We start from the raw sequence: 21,592 nt of genomic DNA, 5'->3' as shown, positions 1-21,592 counted from the left end.
TGAATGATGTATTGGCCCGACACCACAATTAATGACCCCGCTTTTCGTTGTCCACAAATATAGCTCCTTTTAATTAAAGTGTATTTTTTCTTTATTTTTTTTCTTTCCTTTTCTCATTTATTTCTTAGTTTTTATGGGGTGGAAATGAAAGAAAAGAGCTGAAATAATTTGTTTTATGTTGTATTTAAACTTATTTTGATATGGAAAGAGTGATTAAGCCAGGTGCAAAAAGGTAATATTTACAGTTTTCGGAAAATATCTTGACTTGTCCATAGGGGTATGGATGTGTATTGGCTAAATTTGTACGATGTAAAAGTGCAATCTTTCTGAATGTTGGATTTATTTTTGGACTAGTACTGTACATAACACACACAAAAGATTTGACAAAAAGACTTGGTGCAATTTTTTTAAATGAGACAAAACGTTATAAAGAACTAATAGAGGAATTAATTGTGGCCTGTTGCCTATACCGTAAGTCGGTGAGACCATTATTATTTTACATCTTTAAAACGGAAATTTATGTACCAACAACATATAGTTTTTTAGAAAAATCTAATGACTTGAACATGGAGATTTGATGATTTTAAGACAATTTGATAACGTTTTCGCCAAAATAATGTGCTTTCTATACAACTATTCACCTATTTTCAAAGAATTCAATCAGAAACATTTCAGAAAACAAAATAAACTCATCACAGATACCAGGACTAAAATTTTACACTTACGCCAGACGCGCGTTTCGTCTACAAAAGGCTCATTAGTGACGCTCGACTCAAAAAATGTTTAAAAGGCCAAATAAAGTACGAAGTTGAAGAGCATTGAGGACCAAAAATTCCTAAAAGTTTTGCCAAATACAGCTAAGGTAATCTATTCCTGAGGTAGAAAAGCCTTAGTATTTCAAAAATTCAAAGTTTTGTTAACAGTTAATTTATTATTATAAACATATCAATGATAACTCAAGTCAACACAGAAGTGCTGACTACTGGGCTGGTGATACCCTCGGGGAAATAAATCTCCACCAGCAGTGACATCGACCCAGTGGTTGTAAATAAACTCATCATAGATACCAGGACTAAAATTTTACACTTACGCCAGATATAAAAGAGATGCATTTTTTTGAATTTTCAGTAACAGTTCAACGAGCCAAAGATATATGAAAAATATTACCAAAATTGGTGACAAAGTCCATTCACTGTAACTTGACCTTAAGTACAGTAAATGTTGCTAAATAGCAAGTAGATACATTTATCTTTCAAAATGCAATGTTCATATATTTTCTTCTTTCAAGTAGATAGATTGACAGCACACTATCTTTTCGATAGCTTCCATCTTCACATTGAAAAAAAATAGGTGGTATAATGGGCAGATTATTTTGACGAAGAAAAATTCTGACTGCTCATGGAATCGAGCCGTTCGTGCGAGACTTATTTTAGGTAGTCGATCACGTTTAACACGCTCATCATCATAATCAACATCATCATCACTATTTTTGGAAATCGTAATATTCTTTACTTTTAAGTCGACATTTTCCAAGCATGGTATTTTCTTAAGGTGTAATCCCTTATAAAAGACGGGAACGGATAATAACCATTAGAACCATTTTTGTCACTTTTGAAAGTATGTTTAAATTCTCATTAGCTGCCGATATCTAATTTTGTTTCAATTAAATGATTTTGATACCGTAGATGGGTGTGGACAAACTAATTAAATAGACCAATTTTCAAAGAACCCTGAAGGATTATATTTATCAGAAAACTGTTGGCTACGATACACAATAGGTCCTTTCATGGATATTGCAGCCATATTGAATAGGGGGCAATTTTCATAACTTTTTCCACCTCCATCCAAAAAATACACCGATTTTTTGGATGGAGGTGGAAAAAGTTATGAAAATACCATTCAATATGGCTGCACTAACCGTGAAGTGGCCTATTCCCCATATACTTCATAATAAACTAGGCTAAAGCTGAGCATTACTTTAAAGGTGCAACAACCACTAAACCGGGCACGGTCAGAAAGAACATACCGGAAAGTAGTACAAATTTAAATCAAAATTGTTCCTACGCATAGGTGTTACTTTCAAAATAGTCCGAATATTTTGGTATCAAATGGAAGCTGAATGACTGGTGATGGTTGTAGAACACTTTTTGACTGATTATGAAAAAAATGCATGTCCCCGTATTCATGTTCACCCATTTTTGTATTTTAGTAAAATTTGATTTGTTTTGCTGATGAAATATGTTCAAACAAAATCCTCAGAAAGAGAAAAGAAAACAAGGAATTTATCAATACGTTTTACTTGATTTGTTTTAGTTACATTCTCTGGAAAGAATAATATTCCGTATATAATCTTTATAGATTAACTGTGGAACGCGATGTCTCTCGAAAAAAACCAGTGTCCAATACTTCTTAATTAAATTTAGAGTGTATTTAAATGAATTCTCATAAAAGAAAACTCATCGAATATATTAAACATTTATTTGCTGTCAATCAATCTAGGCGGTCTGCTTTTCTTTTTCTTTTTATTCGAATAACAAGAGCTTGCCATATGCTAAAGAGTATTGCTAGTATTGACATCCATCTGAGGGAGCTGAAATGTTTGTCAACATTCACGTTTTCTTTTAAACACTTTTAACTGAAGAAAACAAAGAAGTATGATATATTTTTTGCCAAATAGAAACGTCTTTACATACATAACAGAACAAAACAAAGTGTGAATTACGTTATGCATCATAACATGGATGGTGGAAATACGTTAATATTATAACATACATGATAGACGTGGACATATGGCGCTGAAAAGAAATTCTACTTAAAAACAGTGAATCCATGACATTAGAAAATAAAATACCGGTTTCGTTGCTTCATTATATAACTTTAAGATATTTAAATACCACCATAAAAAATAAAAGTTTACTTAGTTACGTTTATAAAACAAATTGTTAAATGATATTTTCGAATTGAAGATTATAGGTTTTAACAGCAAAAGAGCTAAGAAAAGCTAAAAATTGTAACGGGACTATAAGTAATAATAGAATCGCTGATTTTGAAAAACTACTGTCTCAGAATAATTCAGATTTGTCAAAATACACCACTAAATTGGTTTTTTTTAATCAAACGTTAAAGAAATCGTTGTTCTTTTCAAGACCTTGTTCTACAATTTCACACTGTAATCTTTATGCCGAAATTGATGACAAATGAGGGTTTTTCCTTTATGTTCTTATTTTTCTTCTTTCTCTCTTTTTGATTGAAATGTTCAATTTGCTTCTTATGAAATAAACATTTCTATATTTGAAATAAGAGCGCATTTGCTATGACGATTTTAATGAACGTAATATTTTCATTGCTTAAAAGTTTTAAAAGGCAGGTTTTTACATAAAATACTTGAGACATCGCACACAATCGCGTATTCCTGACGTTTTATAAAATCTACTAGGGAGTAAAGCCTCTGAAGTTAGAAGGTAGAACACCATGATTTCTATACTAAGTCCAAGCATTATTTGATATGGCATTATTTTAGTACTTGTACTTGTGCTTAGTTTCGTTGTTAGTTATACACTATTGGTCTTTTATGGTTAGACGCTTTTCTGAATTTATTTTTAGTTCAACTCGTCGAAATTAAAGGAAATGTAATTTATGTATATGTTTTTATTATATTGAGGACTCTCAAGAAGACTAGTTTTAACTATAATGGGACTATCCTCTTGAAATAAAAATTATTTATTTATCTTTTTATCAAATCCGTTACCTAGTTGGTAGTGAAAATGTAAAAAATCGATGTTATACGGCCAACAACGCGACGAAGTTACGATTATTTCGACGTTTAGTGGTATTTTTTCACCTAGAACAATACTTTGAATGATGTATTGGCCCGACACCACAATTAATGACCCCGCTTTTCGTTGTCCACAAATATAGCTCCCTTTAATTAAAGTGTATTTTTTCTTTATTTTTTTTCTTTCCCTTTCTCATTTATTTCTTAGTTTTTATGGGGTGGAAATGAAAGAAGAGAGCTGAAATATTTTTTTTTATGTTGTATTTTAACTGATTTTGATATGGAAAGAGTGATTTGGCCAGGTTCAAAAAGGTAATATTTACAGTTTTCGGAAAATATCTTGACTTGTCCATAGTGTTATGGATGTGTATTGGCTAAATTTGTAAGATGTAAAAGTGCAATCTTTTTGAATGTTGGATATATTTTTGGACTAGTACTGTACAAAACACACACAAAAGATTTGACATTTTCTGAATTTATTTTTAGTTCAACACGTCGAAATTAAAGGAAAGTTTCATTAATGCTGATAACTCTAGTAAAGCCACTACATGTTAATTTGCCTGTACCGCTCCAAAACTAGGAACCTCATTTGTGGTTGTTTTTAGTTATGTCATGTGTAAATGTTTATGTCCTTTACTGACTTTGATGTTTATGGCAGTTCTCTGATAATCTGTTAAATCTAGGCTTAAGTCCATTTTGTGACCCTTAGAAACTTTTTGGTATGTTTTACTGACGCATACATAGTCTTCATTTTATTCACAATTAAAAGTAAAAGATTCTTGCACATTTACTGTCTACCTTTAAGTTTAGAATTTGTCAATCAGGTCACATTTCTAAGAATTTCAACTTACCTGTGAAGGTATTTTCCACTCGTAGCATCAACAAGAGATATATAAAAACAATTTTTCGACAGGACATCTTCTTCTCTTGATCTTCTTTTAAAAAAGAAATACAAGGACCGAAAATTGTAATGATATCTGAATATATTAATTGGTGAATAATGAATAAGCTGTCAACTGACTGAATCACTATGGCATAGTCAATTACAACTTACACTAGTTTCTTTTGATATTTTTATTTTTTTCCTTTAAATATTAATATGCCCACTTTAAGATGCTATAAAATATTCCACAACAAGGGAATAATCACGTATGATATTTGTTAGTCAAGCAAAGAAAACATCAGTACGGTTGAAATAGTTCTTAGCTCAGAAATAAATAGCATACTAGACATATTAATAATTTTAATTTAGTACTACAATTAATGCTAAAATTTTCACATCGGTGAAATCAATATTATAACTATCAGTTTTTCCGTTATTGAACCATTGTTATTTTCAACAAAGCTTTTAAATCCGACATATCTGCGCTAAAACAGAAAACTCTATTAAACAAGTCATTTTTGAAATAAATGAACGGGTTCAAAAATCAATCAGAATATTCCCAGGTTGCATTTACAAAAGCGTATTAGGGACAAAGTGAAAATAAAATAGACATTGAACTTTTTACAAAGTACAATTTTTACATTTTAACTTAAAATTTTGACTAAAGCTCGAAATTTAACCTTTAAAATCTTAAAATTTTGACTTAAACTTGAAATTTTGACATTTAATAGCTCGAAATTTCGACTACTCAAATTTTCGACATTTCAAGTCGTTCTAAAAAATCTTTTTAAAAGTCAAAATTCCGACTTGAAACTAAAACTTTCGATTTTTTAAATATTTCAGAAAATCATACTTTTGAGTTTATAAAGTCGAAAAGTTGACTTTTAAAAGAATTTAAGATTTTAAAAGTGGAACGTTTGAGTTAAATTCGAAATTTTGAGTTCAAAATGGAAATTTCGAGCTCATGTAAAAATTTGAAGATTTTGAATGTCAAAATTTTTACTTTGAAAAAAAGTTCAAAGTCAGTTTTAGTTTTACTGTGTCCTTAACGCTTGTGTACTACGGTATGCATTGGCCTAGACGATTCAATCAAAAATTCAAATTGATTATCAAAAACATTTTTTTTAAATCGATGCATATAAAATTAAAAAAAAAAAAACAGAATTAAAAAGAATGGATACGGCTAATTAATTCATTACAACAATTCCAACATGCACTTAAATCCAAATGCAAATGAACCGTGCATGCATCACCTCAAAATAGTAACTCCTTAAACTCGGAACAAAATAGTATGGCATAGTTTTCAACAAAGTTTCCAGGGGAACTTTTGTTAGGCGGAACAAATATACTTTGACATAACACTGACATATTTCTGGGCAATATCAGCAAATTACAGACTATAACTTGCAAAACAAATTAAAAATCTTGCCATAATCACCCAGATAATCTCTGTATAATACAGAAACAATACAAAACAAAAGATGACACAGCATGAAAGACAGTCGTTCCCATGTCTGGAAACTCGTCAGGGGTTGTCTTGCCTCATATTCTCCCCCTTTGTTTAAGGAGAATTTTTTTAGACATGTGGCAATTTATGTTTTTTACACATTTGATAGCACCTGGCTTAAATTGAAAACAGTGTGATATTTGTTTACCTTTAGAAATTTTTGGTTATTTGTGTTGTTGGGTTGTTGTCTCATTAACGTGTACCCCCATATTCATTTTTTTATACCTGTCGATTTTATTGTGAAAAAGAGATATGGTGTATTAGTTGTCGACATAAATTCCACAATCGCACGAAACACTCCGCACAAAAAAACTAACGATTAAGCAACCGGAACCTGAACCCAACACAGCCAGAGGTTATTCTAAATGCTCTGTAACTGTAAGCAATTTTGCTCCATTTGCTGCATCCGTAGTGGTGTTCATGACAAGGAAAAACCCGACGATAAGTTGTTATTTGTCATACCTATACTACTAAAATATTGAGGTCCAATTTGTTAGCCGGCATAACGTAAAAACGACGAATCAAAGAATTCAACTTCATATATAACTAATATAGCACAATAGTGTTGTTTAAAAATTACACTGTTTCAGGCCATTTCGTTTTCCACATAATTAACATGACCAATGATTAACAATTTCAGGCTCAAATCCGATACCGATACCAATAGCATATGTCACATGTAGTATCCGGTTGTAGTTACCTCTTACCTTCTGTAAATCTCTCCTCTATCGGGAGAACCTGGAATCTTCCAGTAGTTGTTTTATATCTATGTTACACTATACTACACTAATTAACAAGTCTGTTTTCTTCCGACTCAATACCACTATTAATATTGGTGAATTACTTAAAAAATTAAATGTAGTTTATAGTACTAAGTTTATTATAGTAAGAAAAAACAGGACGGGTTAAAACAGAAGATTTTGAAAAAGAGAGAAAACTGTGCACCTTACAAACAGCATGACTTTATTAGATAACAATACGAATACTTAAAATCCAGGATTAAAATAAGGCATAGGTACTTTAATTCAGTCACGGAACCGCTATGTCGCGGATATGTTCTAGTTATATAGGAGAAAAGAGAGCGGTATTATGACTACAATAAACGGTATAGTGACACAGAATTTGAATAACCAGTAAACAGAGAATGATTGTATACGTAAAACTTTCGAAAAGATATTTTCAGCTTTTCAAATTAAAGCCGTTGATTCAGTTGCCTACTTGTAACTACGATACTATATTAAGACCATACATTTAAGATATGAAACTCATTAAAATAAGTATTGATAGCATTATTGAATGCAATATTTTTTCAAAATTGTATTTATACTAATCTAGTGTTAAACGCAATTAGTGGATTTAAAAGCCTGTGTTGCTACCCTAGGTTCATGCACATCTTCAAAAATGGACACTCTCCAACATTGCAAGCTAGAATATAATTCATTACTAAAATCTCTTTTTTGTTGAACTTGTATTGCTGATCAATTTTTCTGGTTACAGTTTCGCTCTATCTTCCATGGTTTTTGCTATAAACACAAAAAAGGGATAAAAATCGTCATTTATGGGCAATGACTTCTATAAGAATACAACTGACATTTTTCTTCTATGTTGCATATTTGCTCATCTTGTCTTGCTGATCATATATAAAGGGTGTCACATATGGAGCAGGATTTTACCCTTTCGGGGCACCTGAGATCACCCCCAGTTTTTGGCGGGGTTCGTGTTGCTCAGTCTTTAGTTTTCTATGTTGTGTTTGGTGTACTATTGTTTGTCTGTCGGTCTTTTTTCTTTTTTTAGGCATGGCTTTGTCAGTTTATTTTCGACTTATGAGTTTATATGTCCCTCTGGTATCTTTCGCCTCTCTTTTAAGGCTTCTATCTTTCTATCATAGTTTTATTTTAAACGCTAATAGACAAACACGCAAAAAATGGTAAAAATATCATTTAAGGCACTAACTTCTATAAAGAGTTGACAAACAATTCAGCAATATCGACTTATCTGTGGATCTTGAATTATGGATCATTTTTGCTATTACTGTTATTATTTATTATGGTTTCAAGTTAAAAGGCAATAACACAAAAATATGGCAAAAAAACGTCATTTAAAGGCATTCACTTCTATAAGGATTAACTTGACGATATTGGCAATATTGACTTATTTGGAGATGTTTTCTTGTTGATCATGTTTGCTTTTTAAAGTTTCTATATATCTATTATAGCTTCAAGATAATAGGCAAAACACAAAAAAATGGTAACAATCGTCATTAAAGGCCACTTACTCCTATATAAAAATGCCAAACAATTTCAGCAATATGTACTAATCTACAAGATATTGCCTACTGTATCATTTTTGCTGTTTAAATTGTCTTATTTTTCTATTGGTGTTTTAAAAATAATAGGCCAAAATGCCAAAATAAACTTTGGAAAAAATCTTCATTTAAGATTCAGTTACTAGTAGGAGTCGACTGATGATTTTGTTCATTTAACGTCTTTGTAGATCTTATCTGGCAGATCTTTTTTAATATTTGAAGTTTGTGTCTATCTATTATAATTTTCTATATAATAGACAAAAATGAAAAACAAAATAGTAAGGGCAATTACTATAAAAGTCTTCTTACACTATTGATTTAAATAGATAGTAGGTAGCCCCTGTCAGGTTTTCTCTATCGGGTTTCAAGATAATAGATAAAACTTTCATTTTATCCCTTTTTGTGTTTTTAGCCATGTCAGCCATTTTTGTTGGCAGGCGGAGTCATCAGACAGCTTTTTAAAAACTAGATAACACAATGATTTTGGCAAACTTGGCCCATTTCAGATGAGAACATTTTTGTAACAGTGAACAGAAGACGACGACGACGAACGACGGACTCCAAGTGATGAGAATGCTTAAGACCCGTTGGTGGCCTTAGGCTGTTTTCTGCTCTTTGGTTGGGTTGTTAATGTCTCTTTGACACATTCCCCATTTCCATTCTCAATTTTATTACTTTGAAATTTGAACCAAGTGAGCTAAAATGGAGTTTTGCTATTGCCTAGATAGCTTATTTGAAAATTTGAATGTCTTGTTTATTTAATTTATAGCAGCTTTTGTATTTTTCGATGAGAAAATCTACCTTAATTTATCAACAAATATTAGAGGATAACAATTCAAAGGTTGCCAGGCATTCACTGTAACGAAAACAATGCATCAAAATAATTTAAACTCGCGGATTGAATACTAAATAAAATCAATCTGTTTGACATCATACAATGATTCTACAAACGCTTCAACAGATCAAATGAAAATTTTATATTGTGGTTTTCAATTTAGTAAAAATGGATAATCACATCTTTATGCATTGTATAAGTAGGCATCATTACGTGAATGGTTGTGTGAAGACACTTCATTTGAGACCCAAATCTAAATGATCGAAGCAGAATATAATTAAACTATTATGGGTAGTAGTCTCAAGAGACGTGTACTAAATTGTTGGAGGCTCTGGATTGGGGGTCCTTCAATTCTGTATTCTTTAATTTGTTAAGCTATTTTTCTCTATACTTTATAGATTATAGATTTTGCCAATTATTCTCTATTCTTTATATCTAAGCACCTCTCTATTCTCTATTCTTTAATTTTTTTATTGCTTATTGTTACCTATTTTCTATATTTTTTGCTCTTTATTTTGCACTTTTTGCCCATTATTCTCTATTCTGTAAACCCCTTTAAACATTTATAATGTCAATATATGATTACAATTTCAAGTTTTTTAGTAGTTGTTATTGTCTTTGAACTAGATTTCATAGGGGAAGGGTTGAGATCTCACAAACATGTTTAACCCCGCCGCATTTTCGCGCCTGTACAAAGTCAGGAGCCTCTGACCTTTGTTAGTCTTTTTAGTGTTTTTTTTTAACTTAAATTCATTTTATATGTTTCGGAGTGTAGTGTGACGTCCATTTTCACTGAACTAGTATACATTTTTGTTTAGGGGCCACCTAAAGCCCGCTTCCGGGTGCGGGATTTACTCGATGTGTTGAAGACCCATTGGTGGCCTTGGGCTGTTTTCTGCTCTTTGGTCGGGTTTTTGTCTCGTTGACACATTCCCCATTTTCATTCTCAATTTTATGCAGTAACTTTGAGTACTCTTAGATCGGTACTATGTTAGTCTTGTATGTTTTTTCTTAATTTTAATTCATTTATATGTTTCGGAGTTTAGTGTGACGTCCAATTTCACTGAACTAGTACACATTTTTGTTTAGGGGCCGGCTAAAGCCCGCCTCCGGGTGCGAGATTTTCTCGCTGTGTTGAAGACCCATTGGTGGCCTTGGGCTGTTTTCTGCCTTTTGGTCTAGTTTTTGTCTCGTTAACACATTTCCCATTTCCATTCTCAATTTTATGCAGTAAATTTGAGTACTCTTAGATCGGTACTTTGTTTTTGTGTGGGTTTTTGTTGTTGTGCGTTGTGCTGATTCGATAAGCCAAATCTTTATTATCTGATTTTTACAGTTTGTTCATATGTTGTGCTGTTACCACTGTCCCAAGTTAGAGGAAGGGTTGAGCGCACACTAACATGATTAATCCCGCCACATTCCTTATGTGTCTCTCCAAAGTCAATAACCCGTAATTGAGTGGTTGTGTTTGATTGCTGTCTGCCATATTTGTTTATTGTTTATTGTTTTGAGCCTAAATACTTTGAAGTGTTCCACATCTTGTCATATTGAGGCTTTTAATAGCTTACTATACGGTATGGATTTTGCTCATTGTTGTAGGTCGTATGGGGACTTATAGTTGTTTACATCATCGTTCTGGGACATCTGTTGGATGTTTGTCTCAAGGAAAATCATAGCACGTCTCATTATCATAATTTTATCATTAAAAAAAGAAAGGCGAAAGCTACTAAAGAGATATTCAAACTCATAAGTCGACAACATACTGACAATGCCATGGCAAGAAAAGAAAAAACGATCAAACGACAAATAACAGTAAACAAAACACAACACAGAAAACTAACGAATGAGCAACACGGACTCCACCAACAAACCGCGGGTGATCTCAAGTCCTCCGGAAGGTAAGCAGATCTTGCTCCACATATGGCACCATATGTTTCTCATGTACAAACACGGTGATAAGTCTAATTCGGTTGGTCACATTCGAGGAGAGGACAGGATTGTGGTAACGACAATTAGGATTCGGCATTCCAATGGGAACCAACCGCTTCTTGTCGACTTGTTTCTTTATTCATATGAGGCTGACTTCATACAGGAGCTTCTTCGAAAGAATGAAAAGAAGCTAGAATTATCCTTTAACTTCACGTTCCGCTTTAAAATAATGTCCTCTCACCAAATAATTCAAAGTTTGGTGACTATGTTAAACGCATCTATCCCAACGAACTTGTAATAAAGGATATAACAGATACAGTTAATTCTGCCTCATATCTTGACTTACATATAGAAATTGACATTGAAGGCCGGTCGAGAATAACACCTTTAAGACATTATGACAAAAGAAATTGTTTCAGCTTCCCAATAGTGCACTTTCCATTTCTATGTAGCAAAATGCTGGCTTGCATATGGAGTATAATATCCCAGTTGATACGATATTCCAGGGTTTGCGTTTCCTATCATGATTTCCTTGATAGAGGGTTGATGCTCACAAGGAAACTATCAAACCAATAGTTCCAAGTGGAGAAGTTAAAATTATCCCTTCGAAAATTTAACGGACACCATCACGAGTTGGTTGATCGTTGTGGAATATCTGTTTCAGAGATGACGACGGATATGCTCCTATCGTCGTAATCCAATCCCCCTTTCCCCCAAATGTGACGTAACGAATTAGACTTATCACTGGGTTTGTGCTTACATTAGCAACACGACTAGTGCCTAATGTGGAACAGAATCTGCTTACCCGTCCGAAGCACCTGTGATCACCCCCGAAGTTTGGTGGGGTTCCGGTTGCTCAGTCGTTTTTTTTTCTATGTTGTGTTTTGTTCTTTTTGTTCTTTTTTTTGCCATGGCGTTTTCAATTTATTTTCGAATTATGTATTTGAATGTCCCTTTGCTATCTATCGTCTCTCTTTTGGAACATATTGGTCGTCATCTGTGAAACTGATAGCTTGTTTATTCAAACAAATGTTGACAAAAATAAATATATTTATTTAAAGATAGGAACAAAAAAATCATCCCTGTATTTTGGATTCGAACAATTGCAGTTTCCATTGAAGTGTACATTAATTATGAAAATAAGGCAAATACCCCGTGGCGTTAAATGAATGAATTATTATCATTAGTATTCCAATTTTATAATATTTTATCTTCTTTGGTAGAAATATTTAGAACCATCTTTTATTAGGTTCAAATGTTTGCTGATTTGTTTTTTGTTTTTTATTCTTTTTTTTTCAGAGCCAAATAATGTAATTTTATTTATTTATTGAACAATTTTGGTTTGTTTATTGCCCTTAAAACTAGTTTAAAAAAATTGTGCTATACGACCATTTGACGACCCGGCAAAATAGAAAAAAATGAATGGTATATAATAGAGTATTGTGTGCGGTGGATGCGTAAAGTCTTTAACTTTGTGTCATATCAACAAACACAACACATATAACTAACGTATACATCAAATTTAACACATACTGGTTTTGTCTGCAAATTTATTTCAGTGATATATGGTAAGCAATAAATGATGAATGCATACCAAAGCTCTTTGAGATAACAAATGCATATAAATTCAAGGTAGAAAAGATATAACATTTGAAGAAATAAAAACTTATTACGTAAACCTCAGTAATGAAGGAAAAAACAGTGGGATGAACCGTACTGAACTAACCAAGACACAAAATCAATAAAAATTATTCATTATTTATAATTATAATTACCTACTTACTGATATTATGAAGTCAGACATAATTAGTACATTTTGTAATTTTAACATTGGCATTCAATAGTTCATAATAGCGAACCTGTATAACAAATAGTTATATAATGATCTGTACTAGCTTTCAATTGCTGACGAGTACTTTCAAATACTTTGATTTTGTAATGTTTTTTAACTCACAGCACATGAATATATACAAATATTATTCTTAGGAAGAATGAAAAGAAGCTAGCAATATCCTTTAACTTTTCGTTCCGCTATACAGATGATGTCCTCTCACTAAATTATTTAAAGTTTACTGACTATGTTGAGTGCATCTATCCCATCGAAATTGAAATAAGTCTGCCTCATATCTTGACTTAAATATAGAAAATGACAATGAGGGTCGGTTGAGAACAAAACTTTACGACAATAGAGATGATTTCAGCTACCCAAATGTGAGACTTTCCATTTCTACGTAGCAACATTGTAACAACACGTGCATATGGAGTATACATCTCCCATATTTTGAATGTTTGTAATGTCTATACCAGTAACAGTCTTGTCTATCCTCTTAATGTTAAACTTCCGGTCAGGTTACAGTGTTTGAAAATTTACATGACAAATGGTTAATGAATGTGGTGATGTCTTCGGGTTAGATAAGAGTCAATTACCAATCCTTCATTGCGTAATGCCTAATCACTTATTTTATAGGAGTAACACGACGGGTGTAATACATGTGGAGCAGGATCTGCTAACCCTTCCGGAGCACATGAGATCCCCCCCCCCCCCCCGGGTTTTTGGTGGGGTTCTTTGTGCTCAGTCTTTGGTTTTCTATGTTGTTTTTTTATAATGTTGTTTGTCTTTTGGTCGTTTTTACTTTTCTTGCCATTTCATTGCCATTTTATTTTACAAATGTGTTTGAATGTCCCTTTTGTATCTTTCGGCTCTCTTTTATAGAAAGTAATAAGATTTGGAAGACTCCCTTCCGATCAACATTGTAAAAAATATATTTGTATGAACCAGGCTTTTCGTAGTAATGATAAGTGGAACCAGTTTCTTTGATAGTAAAAGGTATGGTAGTCATCAAAATAAAATCCGATGTTTCACCTGCAAATGTGCGAGGTACTTATAAGTTTAAAACAAATTAAATGCGTAAAGGCAGAAGTGTGTAAACTGGTGAAGAGAAACAATAGAAAAGAAACTCTTATGTAGATTGTTAACGTCGGTAACCAAAGTATATAAGAATTACTTTTCAAAACTGCAATCATATAATAAAAAAAGGTTAAAAAGATGCAACAGATAAAGGGGCATTCAAAATTTATATCGAAGAAAAACTAACGATTGCAAAAAAACGAAATACAACGAATGGAAAAACAAATCAACAAAACACGACATAGAAAATAAAGACTGAGCACACCATCCCCTATTCAAATCATGCTTTTTGAAATATACTTTCAAATCATTTTGTTTTGTGTTCATTGTTTATCGAGGGAGTTGCTGTAAAAGCATCTTATAACATCGTTTTTGTTTGTAAATCTTATTACATAAACTGCTAGGAAATGGAATCAGGTATTTACAATTCCTTTGGAAACATATAATTCCACGGCACTTACCACAGAGGAATTCTGAACAAGCATAGGTCCGTACAATCTTCCTTTGGAATTTCAACTAATGATGAAGAACCGGTTCTTCTTTCACTGTATTGGATACCAAAATCACATAAGTGTTCTTACCAACGACATCATAGTGCTGGGTCTGCCAAAAACTCCACGAAATCTTTTTCAACTTTATTAACTTTTATTTTATCAGCAATCAAAGCCTGACCTTCAGAACTACTGTGAAACTAGCTACTTTAGGGGTGGTGTGAATAAGATGTGGAAGCTAAAACTTTTCTTTTAGAACACATACAATATAAGCATCTTTCCTCTTGAAATAGTATAAAATATTTGACCTCTACCCTTTACATTGGTATTCAATTATAAATAAACTGTTTACAAAACTGAGAAGTTCTCCGAAATACTAAGAATTTTCTTCCTCAGAAATATTTTATCTTAGCTGTATTTGACAAAACCCTTCGAAAGTTTGTGTCCTAAATGTTCTTCTTCAACTTCATACTTTATTTGATCTTTTTTAAACAGTTTTGATTTGGGCGTCACTGGTGAGTCTTTTGTAGCCGAAACGCGCGCCTGGCTTACAGCACTCTAATCCCGGCATATATGGTGATTTTATATGAAAGGTGTAGTGCATGAGTAGACAATTTACCGTATTATATTAATTATGGAAAAGAAATGACAAACAGTATATACAAAGTTTGACAATGGAATCTGAAGTTCACTGAAGTTGAGATATACATTTTGTGGGTGTATCCTTGGCTTTTTACAGATCGAGAGACCAATAATGGAACTAATCGTTAATAAAAGAATCGAATGGAATATAAGAACGAAAATACAAGACGAAAATGCCTGATACATTAATTTATTGAAATATTTTAGGCGAAAATCTATCCATAACATATTGATAAAAGCAACAGTTACAGTAAGAATATCTAGAATGTTGGACAGCACTATAATATAAAAGGTGTAGTGCATGCGTAGACATTGTACCGTATTATATCAATAATGGAAAAGAAATTAAGACTGTATATAAAAAGTTTGCCAATGGAATCTGAAGTTTACTGAAGTTGAGTTATGAATTTAGTGGATACATCCTTTGTTATTTACCGATCAAGAGACCAATAATTGAACTAATAGCTAATAAAATAAAAGAGAATGGAAAAATAAGAACGAAGATACAAGATGAAAATGCATTAATTTATTGATGAATTCTCAATTTTCGAACTCTTTCACTGGTATTTGGACGTACATCAATTAGCATTCTTTTTAGATACAAGAAGACCCAATCATTTCGCTTACAAATAAGTAAACCGGTTTTTTTTTTACATTGATCAATAAATTCCCATTTATGACATATTAAATATCATAAACAAAAGTTTAATATAAAAAAAATACAAATTAAAAGCAGTTATTGCAAACTGATGCTTCTCGAACAGCACAATCATTGAGAGAAAACATTTTATTTCAAGGGTTCAATATTCTAGTGTTTAGAGGGATAAAACATTGCTTATTTTTCACCTGTATAAATGTGTAACTATTAATAGTGAGATAAATGTACCATCTTGAAACCAACTTTAAAAAAAGTCAAACTTTAAGCAAGAGTGACCTGTTGACCTAAAATCAATAGAGTTATTATCCTTTCCTTTTTTCCTCAATCTGTATAAGATGCATCCCAATCAAGCACGGGAGACTCGAGTTACAATCCTGAAACATTACCAATTTGCTTCTATTTTTGATAACTGTAACCTTGGCCTGATATATTGACCCTTAAAATCAATAGTCTTCTTCCCCTTGCCTTACACTTTCATCTGTATAAATTCATTCTGATCAAGCAAGGGATAGTCAAGTTACCATAAGGAAACCATATGTTTAGAACACACGGAAGGACGGTGCAAGCAATTAATGTATGCTCCGAAATTTTGTTTCGGGGAACCTAAAAAAACAATGTCGAAAAAATTAGTACCTAACAGCAGTTTAAAGAGCAAAATGAGTCAAAACAGAAAACATATATTTGAGTGATGTTTGGTTGCAAGTGACATGGGTTTTGATGCTCTTGTTTAATCAATGGTGTTAAATACTCAATGTGAGAACATTAATAAGATGATAAAAAGATTCTTTAAATATAATTGCAAAGCAGTAAATGTCAAGCGGTGAAATAGTATACTAGTAAATGCAGCAAAAGTAAATCAGAGTAATAATTTTAAATGTGTCAATTTTTTTTTTTTCAAATCACTATTATCGTCAACAAACTTCTTATCTGTAAACCGACAGCAGGTTTCCTGAGTTTGCATACACTGACTCACTGTTAAGTAATTCCTTTAGAGCACAATAACAAAACTCAAATTGCTCCTAAAATAGACAGCAGATAAGGTTTATAGAATCAAGTTATTATTCATTTTTCTGTTTTTTTTATATTATTTGTTTATCTTTTTCTAATGTAATTAGTTATAGATTGCAATAAACAATTAATTTCCCCATATGCGACAATGAATACAGACTTTTGAAAGTTGATTTTTTTAACGAAACCTTGCTAGAATTAAAGAAAAATAGTATTTTTTGTCAAAAAATGAAGGTTCCCGTTGCTTTTCTTAACGTAATTTGTACTTGTCTCCCTTGCCTATCAATTTTGCACTTAAAAATACGTGGCTCATCCTAGCGTTGAAAAGACATCTCAGTTTCGTTAGGGCTAAGGAAAATATATTATTTTGCCTTTGGTATAATGCAGATTGCACGAAGTCTCTAATAATAAAAAATAACGGGTGCACATATCGACTAATCAGGATTAGCCATACTCTTAATTCTGAATACCATGTTATCTTCATAAAATGGCTGCGCCAATAAAATCTAATGGATTATTGTAACCTATATCACATTGACACGGAAGTAAAAACCTAATCCAATGAAAGAAAGCTAATAGTTTCATTTTCTTTTTATGAATCCTGAAAAATATAACATCAGATATGCGAAATGTTCATAATGATCAATTAACCTCGGATTTTGTTCGGTTTTATTTTGACATTTTTTTCAGGCACATTCACATCCGACTAAACGGGACCGCCTTGTGTTCTTCGTATGGTTCGAGTTTACGATCCTCGTTTAAGGGTATGTAGTGAGTTTCAGACGTTTCTTTCTTTTTACTTTATATTATCTAAATTGGTCCAAGTACGAGTACCATATATTTTTTTCGATTTTTATACAAACAAACAAAAAACCACCGGCAATTATAGAACTACATATACCTTACTTTATCTGTTAGATGCATAAACGATCGGAAGTTACTCCTACTTATGATAGTTTCGTTTTTTTTTAAACTTACAATACTGGACAAAAATTGAGGCCGTCGAGTTTGAATTTGTCTTGCGACTTGAAAGATGTCAATTTCTTCATCTATTTCCATTTTCTCTAAAACTAAGTCCAAAGTTACAAATATGCCACATCTCGTACAACCGTCCCTAAATAAAATATGGTTCATTATGCTAATTTTAATTATTTCAGCCATGCACGTATTTCAAAAAAATAACAACGTGGTGATGGAGAGAATAATCGGTTTATCTATCAAAAGCTCCCAAAAATTACTTCAGACTTAAATATATATTCTATTTGTTCTGTTTTTCTCTGTCCTGACCGAACATCCATAGCTCTGGTATGAAGGACAATTCGGTTCACGATGCAATTTTGAACCGTTTGCTAAAGCAATACGTTGCTGCTGCTTTGCATACCCTAAAGCAACACGTAACAGTTAGTTTAAGTAACTAAGAGCAACAAGCAAGTCAGTCCACGTACCCTAGAACAATGCATAACAGTCAATTCACATAACCCTAGAACAACACGTAGCAGTTATTTCACGTTCCCTTAAAACAACTCGTAACATTTCTTTCATGTTCGTTGCAACTAGTGTAATACCAGTAGTCAGAACTTCTAGCATTTCTGTGTTGCCTTGAAATATCATTGATATTGTCATAATAAAGTAACAAAACTTTCAATTGTTCGAAATCCTATGGATTGTTTACCCTAAGAAAGATTACATTACCGATAGTTTGCAAAAACTTTCGGAATATTTTGTCTTTAATGCTTTGTACTTGATTTGGCATTTAAGCGGGATGATTTTTTATTCAAGCGACACTGATTAGGTTTTTTGTAGACGGAATGCGCGTCTGGCATACAAAATATCAGCGTGGTGTCTTTGATGAGTTTTTTTTAAAGTTGTACACGTTCTTTAATCAGAATAAACGATATTCCATGCTTTTGTAATGAAAATTAGATTTGACAATTCAAGGTTGCTGATGCAGATAATTCCATTAGTAAGTAAAAGGGGTGACATGTTTTTAATAGATACATATCCCTACAGGAACTCGAACCATATTCTCGTGTTAGTTGCAACGAGTTGCTCTAGCGTACGCATACAAAGTATAACGTGTTGCTCTAGGGTACGTTAACGAATAGTTAGTGTTATTCTAGGGTACGTCATAAAACTGTTACACGTTCATCTAGCGAACGTGTAAAAAATTCCTTCGTGATCCGAATTTCTTACTCTTGAACATCATGAAATCAACATGTACAGAGCTATGATAAAATCACAAAAGCCTTTTAAAATTAGTGTGTGCTTTATTTTCACTCAAATTATGTAAGTAGAATGAAGGCAATGTCAATTAAGAAATAATTCATGGCAGCCGTAGATTTGTTTTCATTTGACCATGGGTTGGGCATTTATATTTGATTATTTTATCCCGAGCGACAGCGAGTGGTAAAATACGAATATAAATGCCCAACCCATGGTTAAATGAAAACAAATCTACGGCTGCAATCAATTATTTCGATTCTATGAGGACAAACACGGTAATTTTGTCAACCGTGAAAGCCCTATACATACGATGCTGTTTTGGCTGTTCGGTTTTACCCCCATATAATAATTTGAATAGACCAGTTTTTTTAGTTATGTCCTTCACCGGAAAAGTTCGTCAATTATGCGCGCCTTTATGACGTCATTTACCAGATAGAGGGGACCGCCTGTATCCCTGCACTATTAAAGTTCATTACGCGTCTTCGTGATCGTCATTATGAAGGGTAAACTACAAATAATGTTTGTGCCGTAGGTACTTAATCATAATTCCCTAATGACAGCAGTGCTGATTATCAGAATTGAATTTGCCGAATAATTCGTGCAATATAGCATCATATTTTTTCAAACGCTCGCTCGACATGGGAAGGAAGTGACGATGCCCCTAAACGCACGAATAATAAAAATAAGAAGATGTGGTATGAGTGCCAATGAGACAACTCTCCATCCAAGTCACAATGTATAAAAAGTTGTAGGTCAAAGTACTGCCTTCAACACGGAGCCTTGGCAAACACAGAAAAGCAAGCTATAAAGGGCCCCAAAATTACTAGTGTAAAACAATTCAAACAGGAAAACCAACGGTCTAATCTATATTAAAAACGAGAAACGAGAAACATTTATATACCACACCAACAAACGACAACCACTGAACAACAGGCTCCTAACTTAGGACAGGTGCATACAAATGCAGCGGGTTTAAACATTTTAACAGGCGCCAACCCTCACCCTAACCTGAGACAGTAGTGTAACATTACAACATAAAAAAACACATTATAAAATATCAATTGAAATGGCTCAACTCGATCAAAAAGACATTTAAACAAAAACAAGTAAACATACACTGAACGAATAAGTTTGATCTATGACACAATATAAATCCAATATTAAAACGTACGTGCCTATGTAACAAAGACGTTACAGGTAGTAACAAAAAAGATGTAGGAAGAGTGTCAATAAGACAACTCTTACCTGGGACAAAATGGCGTTAAATAAAACAACGTACACAGGTAAATTTAGATATAATAATTTTGTTGTTAGGGATACGGAAGTAAACATTTAAAAAATAAATTGTTGTTCAGAGTACGAGTACAGAAGTGAAAATTTATCGTCATACTCAATAGGTGGTACATGCATTACAAGTTGTGTCAACAGGTCAAATTAACACGGAAGTACGATGTGAGAGTACTAGCAGTTACTTAAAGCTAGTTAAAGGCCAAAAACAATGTTCACTAAGACCAAAGTTTTTGACGGAAATGCAACGAACTCGAAAGTGGTCTATTATATTATATTATTTAATGATAAATAAGAAAACTCACATTTTTCAGCTTAAAATGTTCTTTTTTTTTTATAATTTTATTTACATTCTGAGGCATACAAGAAGCATGAAAACGCCCGGTGTTTATATTTTACGCCGGGAGCATATATATGACGTCATCTTGTTTATTTGCCCATTTCGCGCAATTTTCGTTTTATGACATTTTACATCGAAATAATAACTAAAATGGACTAATTTGTTTATTTTGCATTTGAATAGAGATAACCCTATTGCATTTGAAGTTTGGCCTACGTAAAGCGTGGGTTTTACTGTCATAAATTGAGTTTACCTGGTGGTATAAATAAGATGGGCGTAACACGGAACAGCCAATTTTGCGCGCTTAAAGTAGATATACAGTGAATAAACTGGTTAACGATATATAGGTCGTCATATTAGAATCAAGGCCAATCAATGTGTGAGGAGCAATGTAAAAGGGGTATATTTTGTTCTGTTGAAAATGTTTACTGATTAGAAATCTTTGGAAGATGACAATAAACTTCAATACTAAACATCATTACTAATTAGCAAATGTGGCACATTCACAATGACTGTGTTATCTTTATTGAAGTGTAGATGCATGGGGGTTAAATTAATGATTTCAAATCTAAGTGTGTGCGATTTTGAGGCATTTTACATATTTGCATGGCCAATACATTCAAAGAACACTGAGGCTCATAATGATATAAAAAATATCGATGGGCTTATTACTGAACGGTAAATTTCTGCAGAATATTATAAAATGTTCAAGATATATTCGATGAAACGATTAACATTTAAACAAAATATTTTAAATGATACTTCAATCTTCCAAACGCAGGCTTCGTAAGCTATTCTAAT

The 21,592-nt window shown here is 32.7% G+C and overlaps 1 protein-coding gene across 4 annotated transcripts in view; it reads right to left on the bottom strand.

Moving 5' to 3' along the window:
* Window positions 1-15,448: 15,448 nt before the first annotated feature.
* Window positions 15,449-21,592, bottom strand: part of LOC127728931 (receptor-type tyrosine-protein phosphatase epsilon-like) — a 102,401-nt gene continuing 96,257 nt past the window's right edge. For all 4 annotated transcript variants that reach the window (XM_052236513.1, XM_052236521.1, XM_052236528.1 and 1 more), the window contains 2 exons: window positions 17,920-18,055; window positions 15,449-16,952 (listed from right to left, as the gene is read on the bottom strand). In XM_052236513.1, coding sequence (XP_052092473.1) covers window positions 16,857-16,952; window positions 17,920-18,055 — 232 coding nt within the window. In that variant the 3' untranslated portion in view covers window positions 15,449-16,856. The remainder of the gene's footprint in view (window positions 16,953-17,919; window positions 18,056-21,592) is intronic.

This window comes from Mytilus californianus, unplaced genomic scaffold, assembly GCF_021869535.1.
Source record: "Mytilus californianus isolate M0D057914Y unplaced genomic scaffold, xbMytCali1.0.p SCAF_1, whole genome shotgun sequence".
NCBI classification, from domain to species: Eukaryota; Metazoa; Mollusca; class Bivalvia; order Mytilida; family Mytilidae; genus Mytilus; species Mytilus californianus.
Note: the sequence above shows the minus strand (reverse complement) of the source record. Positions and strands in the feature narration are given on the sequence as shown.